This window comes from Maniola hyperantus, chromosome 28 (assembly GCF_902806685.2).
Source record: "Maniola hyperantus chromosome 28, iAphHyp1.2, whole genome shotgun sequence".
NCBI classification, from domain to species: domain Eukaryota; kingdom Metazoa; phylum Arthropoda; class Insecta; order Lepidoptera; family Nymphalidae; genus Maniola; species Maniola hyperantus.
Genome location: NC_048563.1, coordinates 1836499 through 1856214, shown reverse-complemented (window position 1 = coordinate 1856214; position 19716 = coordinate 1836499). Strand labels below are relative to the sequence as shown.

General features: G+C 47.3%; 1 protein-coding gene across 1 annotated transcript; it reads right to left on the bottom strand.

Annotated features, from left to right (window-relative positions):
* Window positions 1-466: 466 nt before the first annotated feature.
* Window positions 467-13212, bottom strand: LOC138404385 (fibroin heavy chain-like). The gene is made up of 23 exons (XM_069508116.1): window positions 13167-13212; window positions 12856-13005; window positions 12415-12666; window positions 11848-12036; window positions 11596-11721; window positions 10771-11217; window positions 10453-10644; window positions 9946-10137; window positions 9439-9693; window positions 9250-9375; window positions 8995-9186; window positions 8680-8805; window positions 8428-8616; window positions 7669-7923; window positions 6970-7161; window positions 5900-6028; window positions 5138-5458; window positions 4341-4696; window positions 3974-4060; window positions 3533-3619; window positions 3144-3241; window positions 1254-2859; window positions 467-1162 (listed from the first exon to the last, which is right to left on the bottom strand). The coding sequence occupies exons 1-23, from the start codon at window positions 13210-13212 to the stop codon at window positions 467-469; spliced, it is 6309 nt and encodes a 2102-aa protein (XP_069364217.1).
* Window positions 13213-19716: the final 6504 nt, after the last annotated feature.

Genomic DNA, 19716 nt, shown 5'->3' with positions numbered 1-19716 from the left:
TATTACACTCATTCCCACAAATGACTTTCCCACCCTCCAGAGGCGGAGCGCAGGAGTAGCTAGCTTATTTTTGTTTCTAGTTTGCCTATCATGGAGATCACTGATTTTTTTGTAACTTGCTGTTCAATTGCTGTCTTCTTCTTCTTCTTATTTTGCTTTGTGGCTATTGCTCTTTATCTCTAGCCGGAGGTTTGACAGCACAGTTTGACAGCACAGTTTGACAGCACAGTTTGACAGCACAGTTTGACAGCAATCATCGCGAGATTTACACCTGTCGCGAGATTCGTAATCACCCCGCTGGTATATAATTACATATGATATGTGTAGGTATTTATAGCAATAATAATATAACAACAAAAGTATACATAAATCAGGAATATATATGTGCACTTCTATACTTTTTCTGATTTCCGTGGTTGTAGATCAGATTCTGTATTTTCGTAGATCTCATAATCTTTAACAACTGCTAGATCTTTAGTTGACGGATGATCATACGCAATGCATCCATCTCTCTTCTCAGTAGCACAGCTACCTGAGTAAGCATTGCTACTGCTTCTAACTCTGCTTCGAAAATTTTCTTCAGTAGCAAAGCTAGCAGAGTTAGCATAAGTGTTACTTCCAAATGTGCTTCGATCATTTTCTCCAGAAGCAAAGCTAGCAGAGTTAGCATAAGTGTTACTTCCAAATGTGCTTCGATCATTTTCTTCAGAAGCAAAGCTAGCAGAGTTAGCATAAGTGTTACTTCCAAATGTGCTTCGATCATTTTCTTCAGTAGCAAATCTGGCTGACTTAGCATAAGTGTTACTTCCAAATGTGCTTCGATCATTTTCTTCAGTAGCAAATCTGGCTGACTTAGGATAAGTGTTACTTCCAAATGTGCTTCGATCATTTTCTTCAGTAGCAAATCTGGCTGACTTAGGATAAGTGTGACTTCCAAATGTGCTTCGATCATTTTCTTCAGTAGCAAATCTGGCTGACTTAGCATAAGTGTTACTTCCAAATGTGCTTCGATCATTTTCTTCAGTAGCAAATCTGGCTGACTTAGCATAAGTGTTACTTCCAAATGTGCTTCGATCATTTTCTTCAGTGGCAGAGCTATCTGTGTTAGCATAGCTGTAGCTGTTAACTGTGTTTTGACCACATCCTCCAGTAGCATAGCTATCTGAGTTAGCACCACTGTTGCTGCTTACTGTTTTGTGACCACTTCCTCCAGTAGCATAGCTATCTGAGTTAGCACCACTGTTGCTGCTTACTGTTTTGTGACCACTTCCTCCAGTAGCATAGCTTCCTGAGTTAGCACCACTGTTGCTGCTTACTGTGTTGTGGCCACTTCCTCCAGTAGCATAGCTTCCTGAGTTAGCACCACTGTTGCTGCTTACTGCGTTGTGGCCACTTCCTCCAGTAGCAGAGCTACCTGAGTTAGCACCACTGTTGCTGCTTACTGTATTGTGACCACTTCCTCCAGTAGCATAGCTTCCTGAGTTAGCACCACTGTTGCTGCTTACTGTTTTGTGACCACTTCCTCCAGTAGCATAGCTTCCTGAGTTAGCACCACTGTTGCTGCTTACTGTGTTGTGGCCACTTCCTCCAGTAGCAGAGCTTACTGTGTAAGCATGGCTATCAGTTCCAACTGTATTGTGACCACTTCCTCCAGTAGCAGAGCTACCTGAGTAAGCACCGCTGTTGCTGCTTACTGTTTTGTGACCATTTCCTCCAGTAGCAGAGCTTCCTGAGTTAGCACCACTGTTGCTGCTTACTGTATTGTGACCACTTCCTCCAGTAGCATAGCTTCCTGAGTTAGCACCACTGTTGCTGCTTACTGTTTTGTGACCACTTCCTCCAGTAGCATAGCTTCCTGAGTTAGCACCACTGTTGCTGCTTACTGTGTTGTGGCCACTTCCTCCAGTAGCAGAGCTTCCTGTGTAAGCATGGCTATCAGTTCCAACTGTATTGTGACCACTTCCTCCAGCAGCAGAGCTACCTGAGTAAGCACCGCTGTTGCTGCTTACTGTTTTGTGACCACTTCCTCCAGTAGCAGAGCTTCCTGAGTTAGCACCACTGTTGCTGCTTACTGTATTGTGACCACTTCCTCCAGTAGCATAGCTTCCTGAGTTAGCACCACTGTTGCTGCTTACTGTTTTGTGACCACTTCCTCCAGTAGCATAGCTTCCTGAGTTAGCACCACTGTTGCTGCTTACTGTGTTGTGGCCACTTCCTCCAGTAGCAGAGCTTCCTGTGTAAGCATGGCTATCAGTTCCAACTGTATTGTGACCACTTCCTCCAGTAGCAGAGCTACCTGAGTAAGCACCGCTGTTGCTGCTTACTGTTTTGTGACCACTTCCTCCAGTAGCAGAGCTTCCTGAGTTAGCACCACTGTTGCTGCTTACTGTTTTGTGACCACTTCCTCCAGTAGCATAGCTTCCTGAGTTAGCACCGCTGTTGCTGCTTACTGTTTTGTGACCACTTCCTCCAGTAGCAGAGCTTCCTGAGTTAGCACCACTGTTGCTGCTTACTGTATTGTGACCACTTCCTCCAGTAGCATAGCTTCCTGAGTAAGCACCGCTGTTGCTGCTTACTGTTTTGTGACCACTTCCTCCAGTAGCAGAGCTTCCTGAGTTAGCACCACTGTTGCTGCTTACTGTATTGTGACCACTTCCTCCAGTAGCAGAGCTTCCTGTGTAAGCATGGCTATCAGTTCCAACTGCGTTGTGGCCACTTCCTCCAGTAGCAGAGCTACCTGAGTAAGCACCGCTGTTGCTGCTTACTGTTTTGTGACCACTTCCTCCAGTAGCATAGCTTCCTGAGTAAGCACCGCTGTTGCTACTTACTGCGTTGTGACCACTTCCTCCAGTAGCAGAGCTACCTGAGTTAGCACCGCTGTTGCTGCTCACTGTGTTGTGACCACTTCCTCCAGTAGCAGAGCTACCTGAGTAAGCACCGCTGTTGCTGCTTACTGCGTTGTGACCACTTCCTCCAGTAGCAGAGCTACCTGAGTTAGCACCGCTGTTGCTGCTCACTGTGTTGTGACCACTTCCTCCAGTAGCAGAGCTACCTGAGTAAGCACCGCTGTTGCTGCTTACTGCGTTGTGACCACTTCCTCCAGTAGCAGAGCTACCTGAGTAAGCACCGCTGTTGCTGCTTACTGTTTTGTGACCACTTCCTCCAGTAGCAGAGCTTCCTGTGTAAGCATGGCTATCAGTTCCAACTGCGTTGTGGCCACTTCCTCCAGTAGCAGAGCTACCTGAGTAAGCACCGCTGTTGCTGCTTACTGTTTTGTGACCACTTCCTCCAGTAGCATAGCTTCCTGAGTTAGCACCGCTGTTGCTGCTTACTGTTTTGTGACCACTTCCTCCAGTAGCAGAGCTTCCTGAGTTAGCACCACTGTTGCTGCTTACTGTATTGTGACCACTTCCTCCAGTAGCATAGCTTCCTGAGTAAGCACCGCTGTTGCTGCTTACTGTTATGTGACCACTTCCTCCAGTAGCAGAGCTACCTGAGTTAGCACCACTGTTGCTGCTTACTGTATTGTGACCACTTCCTCCAGTAGCAGAGCTTCCTGTGTAAGCATGGCTATCAGTTCCAACTGCGTTGTGGCCACTTCCTCCAGTAGCAGAGCTTCCTGAGTAAGCACCGCTGTTGCTGCTTACTGCGTTGTGACCACTTCCTCCAGTAGCAGAGCTACCTGAGTTAGCACCGCTGTTGCTGCTCACTGTGTTGTGACCACTTCCTCCAGTAGCAGAGCTACCTGAGTAAGCACCGCTGTTGCTGCTTACTGCGTTGTGACCACTTCCTCCAGTAGCAGAGCTACCTGAGTTAGCACCGCTGTTGCTGCCCACTGTGTTGTGACCACTTCCTCCAGTGGCAGAGCTACCTGAGTAAGCACCGCTGTCGCTGCTTACTGCGTTGTGACCACTTCCTCCAGTAGCAGAGCTACCTGAGTAAGCACCGCTGTTGCTGCTTACTGTATTGTGACCACTTCCTCCAGTAGCAGAGCTTCCTGTGTAAGCATGGCTATCAGTTCCAACTGCGTTGTGGCCACTTCCTCCAGTAGCAGAGCTTCCTGAGTAAGCACCGCTGTTGCTGCTTACTGCGTTGTGACCACTTCCTCCAGTAGCAGAGCTACCTGAGTTAGCACCGCTGTTGCTGCTCACTGTGTTGTGACCACTTCCTCCAGTAGCAGAGCTACCTGAGTAAGCACCGCTGTTGCTGCTTACTGCGTTGTGACCACTTCCTCCAGTAGCAGAGCTACCTGAGTTAGCACCACTGTTGCTGCTTACTGCGTTGTGACCACTTCCTCCAGTAGCAGAGCTTCCTGCGTAAGCACCGCTGTTGCTGCTTACTGCGTTGTGATCACTTCCTCCAGTAGCAGAGCTACCTGTGTAAGCATGGCTGTCAGTTCCAACTGCGTTGTGACCACGTCTTCTTCTAGTAGCAGAGCTACCTGAGTTAGCACCGCTGTTGCTGCTCACTGTGTTGTGACCACTTCCTCCAGTAGCAGAGCTTCCTGCGTAAGCACCGCTGTTGCTGCTTACTGCGTTGTGATCGCTTCCTCCAGTAGCAGAGCTACCTGTGTAAGCATGGCTGTCAGTTCCAACTGCGTTGTGACCACGTCTTCTTCTAGTAGCATAGCTACCTGAGTTAGCACCGCTGTTGCTGCTCACTGTGTTGTGACCACTTCCTCCAGTAGCAGAGCTACCTGAGTTAGCACCGCTGTTGCTGCTCACTGTGTTGTGACCACTTCCTCCAGTAGCAGAGCTTCCTGAGTAAGCACCGCTGTTGCTGCTTACTGCGTTGTGACCACTTCCTCCAGTAGCAGAGCTACCTGAGTTAGCACCGCTGTTGCTGCTCACTGTGTTGTGACCACTTCCTCCAGTAGCAGAGCTACCTGAGTAAGCACCGCTGTTGCTGCTTACTGCGTTGTGACCACTTCCTCCAGTAGCAGAGCTACCTGAGTAAGCACCGCTGTTGCTGCTCACTGTGTTGTGACCACTTCCTCCAGTAGCAGAGCTACCTGAGTTAGCACCGCTGTTGCTGCTCACTGTGTTGTGACCACTTCCTCCAGTAGCAGAGCTTCCTGCGTAAGCACCGCTGTTGCTGCTTACTGCGTTGTGATCACTTCCTCCAGTAGCAGAGCTACCTGTGTAAGCACCGCTGTTGCTGCTTACTGCGTTGTGACCACGTCTTCTTCTAGTAGCAGAGCTACCTGAGTTAGCACCGCTGTTGCTGCTCACTGTGTTGTGACCACTTCCTCCAGTAGCAGAGCTTCCTGCGTAAGCACCGCTGTTGCTGCTTACTGCGTTGTGATCGCTTCCTCCAGTAGCAGAGCTACCTGTGTAAGCATGGCTGTCAGTTCCAACTGCGTTGTGACCACGTCTTCTTCTAGTAGCATAGCTACCTGAGTTAGCACCGCTGTTGCTGCTCACTGTGTTGTGACCACTTCCTCCAGTAGCAGAGCTACCTGAGTTAGCACCGCTGTTGCTGCTCACTGTGTTGTGTCCACTTCCTCCAGTAGCAGAGCTACCTGAGTAAGCACCGCTGTTGCTGCTTACTGCGTTGTGACCACTTCCTCCAGTAGCAGAGCTACCTGAGTAAGCACCGCTGTCGCTGCTTACTGCGGTGTGACCACTTCCTCCAGTAGCAGAGCTACCTGAGTAAGCACCGCTGTTGCTGCTTACTGCGTTGTGACCACTTCCTCCAGTAGCAGAGCTACCTGAGTAAGCACCGCTGTTGCTGCTTACTGCGTTGTGACCACTTCCTCCAGTAGCAGAGCTACCTGAGTTAGCACCGCTGTTGCTGCTCACTGTGTTGTGACCACTTCCTCCAGTAGCAGAGCTTCCTGCGTAAGCACCGCTGTTGCTGCTTACTGCGTTGTGATCACTTCCTCCAGTAGCAGAGCTACCTGTGTAAGCATGGCTGTCAGTTCCAACTGCGTTGTGACCACGTCTTCTTCTAGTAGCATAGCTACCTGAGTTAGCACCGCTGTTGCTGCTCACTGTGTTGTGACCACTTCCTCCAGTAGCAGAGCTACCTGAGTAAGCACCGCTGTTGCTGCTTACTGCGTTGTGACCACTTCCTCCAGTAGCAGAGCTACCTGAGTTAGCACCGCTGTTGCTGCTCACTGTGTTGTGACCACTTCCTCCAGTAGCAGAGCTACCTGAGTAAGCACCGCTGTTGCTGCTTACTGCGTTGTGACCACTTCCTCCAGTAGCAGAGCTACCTGAGTTAGCACCGCTGTTGCTGCCCACTGTGTTGTGACCACTTCCTCCAGTGGCAGAGCTACCTGAGTAAGCACCGCTGTCGCTGCTTACTGCGTTGTGACCACTTCCTCCAGTAGCAGAGCTACCTGAGTAAGCACCGCTGTTGCTGCTTACTGCGTTGTGACCACTTCCTCCAGTAGCAGAGCTACCTGAGTTAGCACCGCTGTTGCTGCCCACTGTGTTGTGACCACTTCCTCCAGTGGCAGAGCTACCTGAGTAAGCACCGCTGTCGCTGCTTACTGCGTTGTGACCACTTCCTCCAGTAGCAGAGCTACCTGAGTAAGCACCGCTGTTGCTGCTTACTGTGTTGTGACCACTTCCTCCAGTAGCAGAGCTACCTGAGTTAGCACCGCTGTTGCTGCCCACTGTGTTGTGACCACTTCCTCCAGTGGCAGAGCTACCTGAGTAAGCACCGCTGTCGCTGCTTACTGCGTTGTGACCACTTCCTCCAGTAGCAGAGCTACCTGAGTAAGCACCGCTGTGCTGCTTACTGACCACTTCCTCCAGTAGCAGAGCTACCTGAGTAAGCACCGCTGTCGCTGCTTACTGCGTTGTGACCACTTCCTCCAGTAGCAGAGCTACCTGAGTAAGCACCGCTGTTGCTGCTTACTGCGTTGTGACCACTTCCTCCAGTAGCAGAGCTACCTGAGTAAGCACCGCTGTTCATGCTTCACTGCGTTGTGACCACGTCTTCTTCTAGTAGCAGAGCTACCTGAGTAAGCACCGCTGTTGCTGCTTACTGCGTTGTGACCACTTCCTCCAGTAGCAGAGCTACCTGAGTAAGCATGGCTGTCAGTTCCAACTGCGTTGTGACCACGTCTTCTTCTAGTAGCATAGCTACCTGAGTTAGCACCGCTGTTGCTGCTCACTGTGTTGTGACCACTTCCTCCAGTAGCAGAGCTACCTGAGTTAGCACCGCTGTTGCTGCTCACTGTGTTGTGACCACTTCCTCCAGTAGCAGAGCTACCTGAGTAAGCACCGCTGTTGCTGCTCACTGTGTTGTGACCACTTCCTCCAGTAGCAGAGCTACCTGAGTAAGCACCGCTGTTGCTGCTCACTGTGTTGTGACCACTTCCTCCAGTAGCAGAGCTACCTGAGTTAGCACCGCTGTTGCTGCTTACTGCGTTGTGACCACTTCCTCCAGTAGCAGAGCTACCTGAGTAAGCACCGCTGTTGCTGCTTACTGCGTTTTGACCACTTCCTCCAGTAGCAGAGCTACCTGTATAAGCATGGCTGTCAGTTCCAACTGCGTTGTGACCACGTCTTCTTCTAGTAGCATAGCTACCTGAGTTAGCACCGCTGTTGCTGCTTACTGTGTTGTGACCACTTCCTCCAGTAGCAGAGCTACCTGAGTTAGCACCGCTGTTGCTGCTCACTGTGTTGTGACCACTTCCTCCAGTAGCAGAGCTACCTGAGTTAGCACCGCTGTTGCTGCTCACTGTGTTGTGACCACTTCCTCCAGTAGCAGAGCTACCTGTATAAGCATGGCTGTTGCTGCTTACTGCGTTGTGACCACTTCCTCCAGTAGCAGAGCTACCTGAGTAAGCATGGCTGTCAGTTCCAACTGCGTTGTGACCACGTCTTCTTCTAGTAGCATAGCTACCTGAGTTAGCACCGCTGTTGCTGCTTACTGTGTTGTGACCACTTCCTCCAGTAGCAGAGCTACCTGAGTTAGCACCGCTGTTGCTGCTCACTGTGTTGTGACCACTTCCTCCAGTAGCAGAGCTACCTGAGTTAGCACCGCTGTTGCTGCTCACTGTGTTGTGACCACTTCCTCCAGTAGCAGAGCTACCTGAGTAAGCACCGCTGTTGCTGCTTACTGCGTTGTGACCACTTCCTCCAGTAGCAGAGCTACCTGAGTAAGCACCGCTGTTGCTGCTTACTGCGTTGTGACCACTTCCTCCAGTAGCAGAGCTACCTGAGTAAGCACCGCTGTTGCTGCTTACTGCGTTGTGACCACTTCCTCCAGTAGCAGAGCTACCTGAGTAAGCATGGCTGTCAGTTCCAACTGCGTTGTGACCACTTCCTCCAGTAGCAGAGCTACCTGAGTAAGCACCGCTGTTGCTGCTTACTGCGTTGTGACCATTTCCTCCAGTAGCAGAGCTACCTGAGTAAGCACCGCTGTTGCTGCTTACTGCGTTGTGACCACTTCCTCCAGTAGCAGAGCTACCTGAGTTAGCACCGCTGTTGCTGCTTACTGCGTTTCGACCTTTTCCTCCAGTAGCAGAGCTATCTGAGTTAGCACCGCTGTTGCTGCTCACTGTGTTGTGACCACTTCCTCCAGTAGCAGAGCTACCTGAGTAAGCACCGCTGTCGCTGCTTACTGCGGTGTGACCACTTCCTCCAGTAGCAGAGCTACCTGAGTAAGCACCGCTGTTGCTGCTTACTGCGTTGTGACCACTTCCTCCAGTAGCAGAGCTACCTGAGTTAGCACCGCTGTTGCTGCTCACTGTGTTGTGACCACTTCCTCCAGTAGCAGAGCTACCTGAGTTAGCACCACTGTTGCTGCTCACTGTGTTGTGACCACTTCCTCCAGTAGCAGAGCTTCCTGAGTAAGCACCGCTGTTGCTGCTTACTGCGTTATGACCACTTCCTCCAGTAGCAGAGCTACCTGAGTAAGCACCGCTGTTGCTGTTTACTGCGTTGTGACCACTTCCTCCAGTAGCAGAGCTACCTGAGTAAGCACCGCTGTTGCTGCTTACTGCGTTGTGACCACTTCGTCCAGTAGCAGAGCTACCTGAGTAAGCACCGCTGTTGCTGCTTACTGCGTTGTGACCACTTCCTCCAGTAGCAGAGCTACCTGAGTAAGCATGGCTGTCAGTTCCAACTGCGTTGTGACCACGTCTTCTTCTAGTAGCATAGCTACCTGAGTTAGCACCGCTGTTGCTGCTCCCTGTGTTGTGACCACTTCCTCCAGTAGCAGAGCTACCTGAGTAAGCACCGCTGTTGCTGCTTACTGCGTTGTGACCACTTCCTCCAGTAGCAGAGCTACCTGAGTTAGCACCGCTGTTGCTGCTCACTGTGTTGTGACCACTTCCTCCAGTAGCAGAGCTACCTGAGTTAGCACCACTGTTGCTGCTCACTGTGTTGTGACCACTTCCTCCAGTAGCAGAGCTTCCTGAGTAAGCACCGCTGTTGCTGCTTACTGCGTTATGACCACTTCCTCCAGTAGCAGAGCTACCTGAGTAAGCACCGCTGTTGCTGCTTACTGCGTTGTGACCACTTCCTCCAGTAGCAGAGCTACCTGTATAAGCATGGCTGTTGCTGCTTTCTACGTTGTGACCACTTCCTCCAGTAGCAGAGCTACCTGAGTAAGCATGGCTGTCAGTTCCAACTGCGTTGTGACCACGTCTTCTTCTAGTAGCATAGCTACCTGAGTTAGCACCGCTGTTGCTGCTCACTGTGTTGTGACCACTTCCTCCAGTAGCAGAGCTACCTGAGTTAGCACCGCTGTTTCTGCTCACTGTGTTGTGACCACTTCCTCCAGTAGCAGAGCTACCTGAGTAAGCACCGCTGTTGCTGCTTACGACGTTGTGACCACTTCCTCCAGTAGCAGAGCTACCTGAGTTAGCACCGCTGTTGCTGCTCACTGTGTTGTGACCACTTCCTCCAGTAGCAGAGCTACCTGAGTAAGCACCGCTGTTGCTGCTTACGACGTTGTGACCACTTCCTCCAGTAGCAGAGCTACCTGAGTTAGCACCGCTGTTGCTGCTTACTGCGTTGTGACCACTTCCTCCAGTAGCAGAGCTACCTGAGTAAGCATGGCTGTCAGTTCCAACTGCGTTGTGACCACGTCTTCTTCTAGTAGCATAGCTACCTGAGTTAGCACCGCTGTTGCTGTTTACTGCGTTGTGACCACTTCCTCCAGTAGCAGAGCTACCTGAGTTAGCACCGCTGTTGCTGCTCACTGTGTTGTGACCACTTCCTCCAGTAGCAGAGCTACCTGAGTTAGCACCGCTGTTGCTGCTCACTGTGTTGTGACCACTTCCTCCAGTAGCAGAGCTACCTGAGTAAGCACCGCTGTTGCTGCTTACGACGTTGTGACCACTTCCTCCAGTAGCAGAGCTACCTGAGTTAGCACCGCTGTTGCTGCTCACTGTGTTGTGACCACTTCCTCCAGTAGCAGAGCTACCTGAGTAAGCACCGCTGTTGCTGCTTACGACGTTGTGACCACTTCCTCCAGTAGCAGAGCTACCTGAGTTAGCACCGCTGTTGCTGCTTACTGCGTTGTGACCACTTCCTCCAGTAGCAGAGCTACCTGAGTAAGCATGGCTGTCAGTTCCAACTGCGTTGTGACCACGTCTTCTTCTAGTAGCATAGCTACCTGAGTTAGCACCGCTGTTGCTGTTTACTGCGTTGTGACCACTTCCTCCAGTAGCAGAGCTACCTGAGTTAGCACCGCTGTTGCTGCTCACTGTGTTGTGACCACTTCCTCCAGTAGCAGAGCTACCTGAGTAAGCACCGCTGTTGCTGCTAACTGCGTTGTGACCACTTCCTCCAGTAGCAGAGCTACCTGAGTTAGCACCGCTGTTGCTGCTTACTGCGTTGTGACCACTTCCTCCAGTAGCAGAGCTACCTGAGTAAGCATGGCTGTCAGTTCCAACTGCGTTGTGACCACGTCTTCTTCTAGTAGCATAGCTACCTGAGTTAGCACCGCTGTTGCTGTTTACTGCGTTGTGACCACTTCCTCCAGTAGCAGAGCTACCTGAGTAAGCACCGCTGTTGCTGCTTACGACGTTGTGAGCACTTCCTCCAGTAGCAGAGCTACCTGAGTTAGCACCGCTGTTGCTGCTTACTGCGTTGTGACCACTTCCTCCAGTAGCAGAGCTACCTGAGTAAGCATGGCTGTCAGTTCCAACTGCGTTGTGACCACGTCTTCTTCTAGTAGCATAGCTACCTGAGTTAGCACCGCTGTTGCTGTTTACTGTGTTGTGACCACTTCCTCCAGTAGCAGAGCTACCTGAGTAAGCACCGCTGTTGCTACTTACTGCGTTGTTACCACTTCCTCCAGTAGCAGAGCTACCTGAGTAAGCACCGCTGTCGCTGCTTACTGCGTTGTGACCACTTCCTCCAGTAGCAGAGCTACCTGAGTTAGCACCGCTGTCGCTGCTTACTGCGTTGTGACCACTTCCTCCAGTAGCAGAGCTACCTGAGTAAGCACCGCTGTCGCTGCTTACTGCGGTGTGACCACTTCCTCCAGTAGCAGAGCTACCTGAGTTAGCACCGCTGTTGCTGCTCACTGTGTTGTGACCACTTCCTCCAGTAGCAGAGCTACCTGAGTTAGCACCGCTGTTGCTGCTCACTGTGTTGTGACCACTTCCTCCAGTAGCAGAGCTACCTGAGTAAGCACCGCTGTTGCTGCTTACTGCGTTGTGACCATTTCCTCCAGTCGCAGAGCTACCTGAGTAAGCACCGCTGTCGCTGCTTACTGCGGTGTGACCACTTCCTCCAGTAGCAGAGCTACCTGAGTAAGCACCGCTGTTGCTGCTTACTGCGTTGTGACCATTTCCTCCAGTAGCAGAGCTACCTGAGTAAGCACCGCTGTTGCTGCTTACTGCGTTGTGACCACTTCCTCCAGTAGCAGAGCTACCTGAGTTAGCACCGCTGTTGCTGCTTACTGCGTTTCGACCTTTTCCTCCAGTAGCAGAGCTATCTGAGTTAGCACCGCTGTTGCTGCTCACTGTGTTGTGACCACTTCCTCCAGTAGCAGAGCTACCTGAGTAAGCACCGCTGTCGCTGCTTACTGCGGTGTGACCACTTCCTCCAGTAGCAGAGCTACCTGAGTAAGCACCGCTGTTGCTGCTTACTGCGTTGTGACCACTTCCTCCAGTAGCAGAGCTACCTGAGTAAGCACCGCTGTTGCTGCTTACTGCGTTGTGACCACTTCCTCCAGTAGCAGAGCTACCTGAGTTAGCACCGCTGTTGCTGCTCACTGTGTTGTGACCACTTCCTCCAGTAGCAGAGCTACCTGAGTAAGCACCGCTGTCGCTGCTTACTGCGGTGTGACCACTTCCTCCAGTAGCAGAGCTACCTGAGTAAGCACCGCTGTTGCTGCTTACTGCGTTGTGACCACTTCCTCCAGTAGCAGAGCTACCTGAGTAAGCACCGCTGTTGCTGCTTACTGCGTTGTGACCACTTCCTCCAGTAGCAGAGCTACCTGAGTTAGCACCGCTGTTGCTGCTTACTGCGTTTCGACCTTTTCCTCCAGTAGCAGAGCTATCTGAGTTAGCACCGCTGTTGCTGCTTACTGCGTTTCGACCTTTTCCTCCAGTAGCAGAGCTATCTGTGGTAGCATAGCTGTAGCTGTCAACTGTGATCTGACCATTTCCTCCAGTAGCAGAGCTACCTGTGGTAGCATCGCTGTTGCTTCTTACTTCATATTGACCACTGTCTCCAGTAGCAGAGCTACCTGCGTTAGCATTGCTTTTGCTTGCCACTAAGCTAGTATCATAATCATCAGTAGCAAACCTATTTAAATAGCTATCACTATAGCTTCTAAAAAATGCATCAGCATAGTTGATTCCTTTATAATATTTATTTTTATTCCAACAGCTGTAATAAGAGTCCATTGGATATATCCTTTCTCCATAGTATGTACCATCTTCATTGAGTATAAGTATGTGTCTTCTTCGAGGAGTATTGTGGTGTACCGAGGGACTTCTAGGGGACGCTTTTGGATAGTTTATTGGGAAAACTACCGGCCCTTGGCTGGTAACTCCGTTTCTTGGATCTGGTGGCCCGTAAAATCCTGCAACAAAACGTATGTTTATTAATGTAAAGATCCGAGCCGTAGCTTAGAGCGGTTTCAGACTAGCGTTTTATACGCGCGTATGAGCTCGTTTTTGGAAGCGCATGTAGGCGCGTATAGGCGCGCCTTTTGGCACACGCTCAACTCGTACGAGCGTTGACGCGCTTCTAAGCTCGTATAAGCGCGAGCCGCGAGAGACACCTCCATGTTGATACTGACAACACCACTGGTTCGAGCGAACACGCCGAAATATGCCCGTATACGCGAGTCCGTTTTTTTGAAGCGCGTAATGTAGCGCTCGTGTAAGCGCATATGCTGAAACGACCGTATACGCTCAAAAAATACGCTAGTCTGGAACCGCCCTTTTGTCAGAGCGTCGGGTGCGATCCAGCGGTTCGATTCCTGCCAGTCCGCAATTTTGGATTGGTACTGATTCTGAGCATAACTAAATTTTAGAGTATTCGCATCCTCTTCTTACTAATGTAATATGAAATGGACAGACGCAGTTTGACAGTTTTAAATTTAATTTTTAGATGGTAAAACCCGTGATTATAGCGCACAGTCGCGAGCTTCCTGTTTAAATTTGTAGCGTGCACTAAAATTTAGAGTCTTTAAATGTAAAGTTCATGTTCTGTCCCTTTTTAGCATTGTTAAAAAACCGGCCAAGTGCGTGGCGGGCCACGTGCAGTGTAGGGTTCCGTAGTCATAATCCTCGAAAAAAAAACAGATATAACTCCTTAACCTGTGAACCCTACTTAGCCATGATAGTTTTCCTTTAAAATTGATTATATATACTACTGCTGTGAATTTTTTCACGTTCCTATAATATACTACCATTTGGCTGATAGAGGGGGGACACTTGACTCTAATAAAAATTAGCACTTTAAAACATCATATTTTACAAACGGATCTAGAAATCGAAAAATGATGTTCCCACACCCACAGTATTTTTAAAAGACCTATTCAACGATACCCCACACTAGGGGGTAGACGAGAAAGAAAAATCCATCCCTACTTTTCATGTAGTGGAGCTAGGTATCCTAAAAAAAAAATTTATCAAAATTGTGATTTTGATAAATCAGGTAACGCTGCCAGCGTTCCCAGCACCCTGCCTCGTTGCGGTGGTTTAGATGATATTTTCGACTTGTAATTTTTATGTTCTAGAATAAGTTTGGTATTTTTGTTTTTTGTAATTTAATAATATATTATATTATTCTATTAAAACAAAAAAAATTGTGATACGATATTATTTATTTACACGAAATAATATTTAAAACCCATGCCAAATTACAGATTTCTAGCACTAATAGTCTCCGAGACTAACCGAGGACGGACGGACGGACAGACAGACAGACGGACGGACATGGCGAAACTATAATAGAATAGAATAGAATAGAATGTTTTTTTATTCATGTAAACTTTTTAAAAGTGCTTATGAATAGTCAGGTTTAATTTACCACTGGTTCGGAATGCCGTTCCTACCGAGAAGAACCAGCAAGAAACTCGGCGGTTGCTCTTAAGGGTTCCTTGTTTACTGCGGAACCCTAAAACACTATGTATCTTAAATTATTTAGAAATTTCCTTAAAGTGTAGGTAAAAAAATAAAAATTATAAAAATACAGATAAAAGGAATTAAAAAATCGTATGCTTACCGTAGTAAGGAAGACCATTAACCGTTAATAAAACCTGAAAAAAAATTAGTTATGTAAGTACAAAAATACTTATTTTAACATGTGACAGGTTGAAATGACAATCGGGGAGGGAACACCCCGCACACCCGCACAGTCCCCGCGCTAACACGGTGCGGGCGAGCGCAGGGGACGTGTGGGTGTGCGGGGCGTCTCCCCGCCTCATACATTGCGACAAGGCTCTCTTGGCCTTGTGAATGACATTGACAGGGGGGCGCTGTTGGAAAACGAAGGCTTAGAATATTCAAACAAGTACAAAGGGGACACTTGATGGCAACGTTAATTCCGATTTTCGCCACGCGCCAAAGTAGTCTTGTCGCACTGTACCCCGATTTCCATCTGGAGTCTGTACCCGTAGTACAAGATGTTACGTCTCACCAAACGAAACCAAATTCGAGAGTCGAAATACTTCCGCGTTACAGTAAACTGGATCTTAAATGCCTTGTCTTAAAGCTGAAGTTTGTCTACACTTCTACAGCCAGCGCTCCAAGCGGAAACATTGCGAAATTAAAATCAGTGGCATTGAATATTTGACTTCAATTCAAGGCTGTTTAGGTCCATTTTGCTGTAACGCGGAAGTATTTCGACTCTCGAATTTGGTTTCGTTTGGTGAGACGTAAAATCTTGTACTACGGGTACTGGACCTGTCGCGGATTACGGATTATACGTTTGTTAGGAGCGCACAACGAATAAACTCTTAATTTAATTTAATAGGGTCTTAGACTGTAGTAAGTAATAAAATGACGTGATGTTTTGTATGCGGTAGTTTATGGGGCTAGAATTCATTATTAAGAGAAGCATTTATTTTTTTAATCTTTTATTAACAGGCTTTTACATTTATGTATGTCAGCCTGAGAAACAATTTAAAAAATCGGGTTTTTTATTTATTTTTAAAATAATTAATTGTTAACGTCACGCCGCGCCGTACCAAAAAGCGATTAATGACGTCACAATGCGTAAGCGACAAATATTTTGCAATTTTTTATCATAAAAATTATTTTCCCGGAGAAATTACTCTATTTTTATGTTTTAAAATTGGAACAAATTTTCGTTTACGGATTGTAAAGTCATTATTCCGTACAGCGTGACGTTCACGTTAAAAATAAATAAAAATAATGTTTTTTTTAATTATCCTCTTTTATAATGAAATCTAGCCCCATAAACTACCGCTATACAAAAAATCACATCATTTTATTACTACAATACAAGACCCTATTAGTTTGTATAAAAAAACTATAAACTTACCACAAGAGTTATAAATATAGCAGACTTCATTGCGAAGTGTTAAATGCAGAATGCATGCAAAAATTTGAACATATTAGTTTATATAATGTAGAAAAACAATAGGAAAAACAAACTATAGAGAGAGAGCCAGCGAGGGCCAGACCTTCGTTATTTTATAAAAGCTGAAAGTTTCTCTGCATATTTTTTTTTAAAGAATATTAGCCATGTTAAATGACTAATATTCCCCTTTCCTCTCCAACTAAGCGTCAAGCTTGTGCTAGGAGTAGGTACAACAATAGAGCAACAGGCGGGGTTTGAACCGTCGACCATTCGGTTTTCAGTCTACTCCTATACCGGTTGAGCTATTGAGGCTCTATGAAGTTAGGGTCTTGATGGCCTTGGGAGATAGCGTCTGGCAAGGGGTTGCCTCGACACTGTGTCCGGCAATGCATGACGTGATTTCGAATACTATTCCAAAGAAAACATTTAAAAATTTCACTTTATATTTTGACCTAAGTTTTTAACACCTTTTTTACCAGTTATCTCCCATGATCCAAACTTCATAGTCGCTGATCGTTCCTCCCTGTGTTTAGGGTTGCTAGGCGTCCGGATAAAGCTGGACATAGGTAGGCTTTTTGATTGCGTGTCCGGCCAAAATAAACGGTGTCCGGCTTGTCCGGCTTTTGTTAGGCTTCTTACATTTCGCAAACGAGCGTGGCCGAGCGCAGGCGAGCCGACTGTCGGTCGCTCCCGCAGGCGGCAGTGCCGTCCGACAACAAGATTTATGACAATAATAAAAAAAGCTTGATTTTACATACAACTTTTTTGTCGTACCTATTAATACTAAGACACAAAATCCTCAATAATGTAGGGTGTCCGGCCTTTCTACCCAAATGTCCAGCCAAACTGGCTGGTCTGTCCGGCTATTAGGTTTGGTGACCTGGCAACCCTACCTGTGTTGGGGACAACACGCAGAGAAACTTTCAGCTTTTATGAAATAACGAAGGTCTGGCACGCGCTGGCTTTTTATCCACAATAGGTATTATTAATCATTCTCAAACAATAACAACAAAAATAAAATTAATTGCGCAACTGTTTAAATAAAGTCATAAATAATTTCAATAATGAAAAACAAATACAATCATTCATAAACCGGTTCATTGAACTATAATAATATAATAAATAGAATAGAATAGAATAGAATAGAATAGAATAAATAGAATATATTTTTATTCAAGTAAACCTTTACGAGTGCTTTTGAATCGTGAACTAGTTTAATTTATCACTAACTAGATGATTCCCGCGGCTTCACCCGCGTGGATTGGGGTTTTAAAAATCCCGTGGGAACTCTTTTGTTTTTCGGGATAAAAGTAACATATGTCCTTCCCCGGGATGCAAGTTATCCCTGTACCAAATTTCGTCAAAATCGGTTGAACGGATGGGCCGTGAAAAGCTAGCAGACAGACAGACAGACAGACAGACTTTCGCATTTATATTTTTAAGTATGGATAAATTAAAATCAGCCAAGTGCGAGTCGGACTCGCGCAGGAAGGGCTCCGTACCATCGTTTACGCGAAATACTTAACACTTTTTTAATTTTTTTTCAATTTTCATGGCGGCTATTTTGAAATTTTTATTATTTGTTGTATAACAACCAATGGAAATCTATCAATGACTACACCGCACGTCCCTGGTCCACTACTGAGCACGGTTCTCCTGTCGGAATGAGAAGGCTACTAATATACCTATATACAACTAGCTGACCACGGCGAACTTCGTAGGTACCGCCTAACAGTCGATTCTTTAATTTTTAGGGTTCCGTACCTCAAAAGGAAAAACGGCACCCTTATAGGATCACTTTGTTGTCTGTCTGTCTGTCTGTAGAAACAAAGGAAAACCTACAGGGTACTTCCCGTTGACCTAGAATCATGAAATTTGGGTTAGATCACACAAAAAAAATTAAATTGTGGTCATGAACTAATAATTAGTATTTTCAACTTTCGAAGTGAGTGACTATATCAAGTGGGTTATCATATTAAAGGTCTTCACCTGTACATTCTAAAACAGATTTTTATTTATTTTTATGCTTCATAGTTTTTGAATTATCGTGCAAAATGTCGAAAAAATACGACTGTAGTTCGGAACCCTCATTGCGTGAGGCACTTGGCCGATTTTTTTAATAGTTACTTAAAATTTTTCTCTCCGTAAGAACCATCCTCGTACTTCAAGGAATATTGTATGAAAAAAGAGTTAGCGAAATTGGTTCAGCTGTTCTCGAGATTTGCGATCAGCCACATTCAGCGATTCATTTTTATATTTATAGAGATATAAATACCTAGATCTTTTTTATCATCATCATCATGATCAACCCATCGCGGGCTCACTACACAGCATGGGTCTGCTGAGAAAGGTTTAGCCATAGTCTACCACGCTGGCCATGTGCGGATTGGTAGACTTCACACACCTTTGAGAACATTATGGAGAACTCTCAGGTATGCAGTTTTCCTCACGATGTTTTCCTTCACCGTTAAAACAAGTGATATTTAATTACTTAAAACGCACATAACTCCGAAAAGTTAGAGGTGCGTGCCCGGGATCGAACTCCCGACCTCCGATTAATACTCTATTACAGCTTTTCAGATGTTCCAATCCAATTCAATCCATCAGCTAGTTTGCGTCCACTGCTGGACATAGGCCTTTCCGAGAGCGCGCCACCAAACACGGTCCTCAGCCTTCCTCATCCACCCGCTCCCCACCACCTTCTTCAGGTCATCGGTCCAGCGGGCTGGAGGTCGTCCCACACTGCGCTTACCGATACGCGGTGTCCACTCCAGAACACGTCTGCCCCATCGGCCATCGGTTCTGCGACAGACATGACCTGCCCATTGCCACTTCAGCTTGCTAATCCTTTGAGCTATGTCGGTCACTTTTGTTCTTCTGCGAATTTCCTCGTTCCGGATTTTATACCCAACATAGCTCGCTCCATAGCACGCTGAGCGACTTTTAGTTTGTGGACGAGGCCAACTGTCAGTGTCCACGTTTGCGCTCGATACGTCAGCACAGGTAGGACACACTCATTGAAGACCTTAGTCTTAAGGCTTTGCGGTGTCGACGATTCGAAGACCTGTCGTAGCCAGATGTTATCAGATCTTTATTATCAGAGCACCTATTTTTAGAGAGCAGGTTGTTAGTTTATCGCCAGTTTCCGCTGGGGGGCCATGTGTTTTACAGCGCACGTGCGTTAGGATGACCATCAGTACTTGGGATGAATTGGGGACAGACGACAGTCCTTATTAACTTCATCATAACGATCCATCTCTGGTCCACTATCACACTAATCTAAATATATAAAAGGAAAATGTGACTGACTGACTGATCTATCAACGCACAGCTGAAACTACTGGACGGATCAGGCTGAAATTCGGCATGCAGATAGCTATTATAACGTAGGCGTCCGCTAAGAAAGTATTTTTCAAAATTCAACCCCTAAAGGGGTAAAATAGGGGTTTGAAGTTTGTATGAAACTCTGTCAGTTTTGACGTTAGAATTGCGAAATTTTGCAATTTACACTAATCTATATCTATAAAAGGAAAAGGTGACTGACTGATTGACTGACTGACTGATCTATCAACGCACAGCTCAAACTACTGGACTGGTGATGGGTAACCCTAATGGTGTTAAATAGGGGTTTGAAATTTGTGTTGTCCACGCGGACGAAGTCGCGGGCATAAACTAGTATAACAATAAAAGGTATCCTTAGCTATACTATACAAATCATGCACGCGTGGAATGGTGCCAA

Excerpts from the sequence above, each read along its gene's own strand:
- LOC138404385 (XM_069508116.1), bottom strand. The coding sequence starts at position 13,212 with ATGGAGGTGTCTCTCGCGGCTCGCGCTTATACGAGCTTAGAAGCGC. Across the intron at positions 12,667-12,855 it reads ACTTATACTCAATGAAGATG|GTAGCTCTGCTACTGGAGAC; the intron begins GTACATACTATG and ends ATGCTAACGCAG. Across the intron at positions 2,860-3,143 it reads GAGGAAGTGGTCACAAAACA|CTCTGCTACTGGAGGAAGTG; the intron begins GTAAGCAGCAAC and ends TAACTCAGGTAG.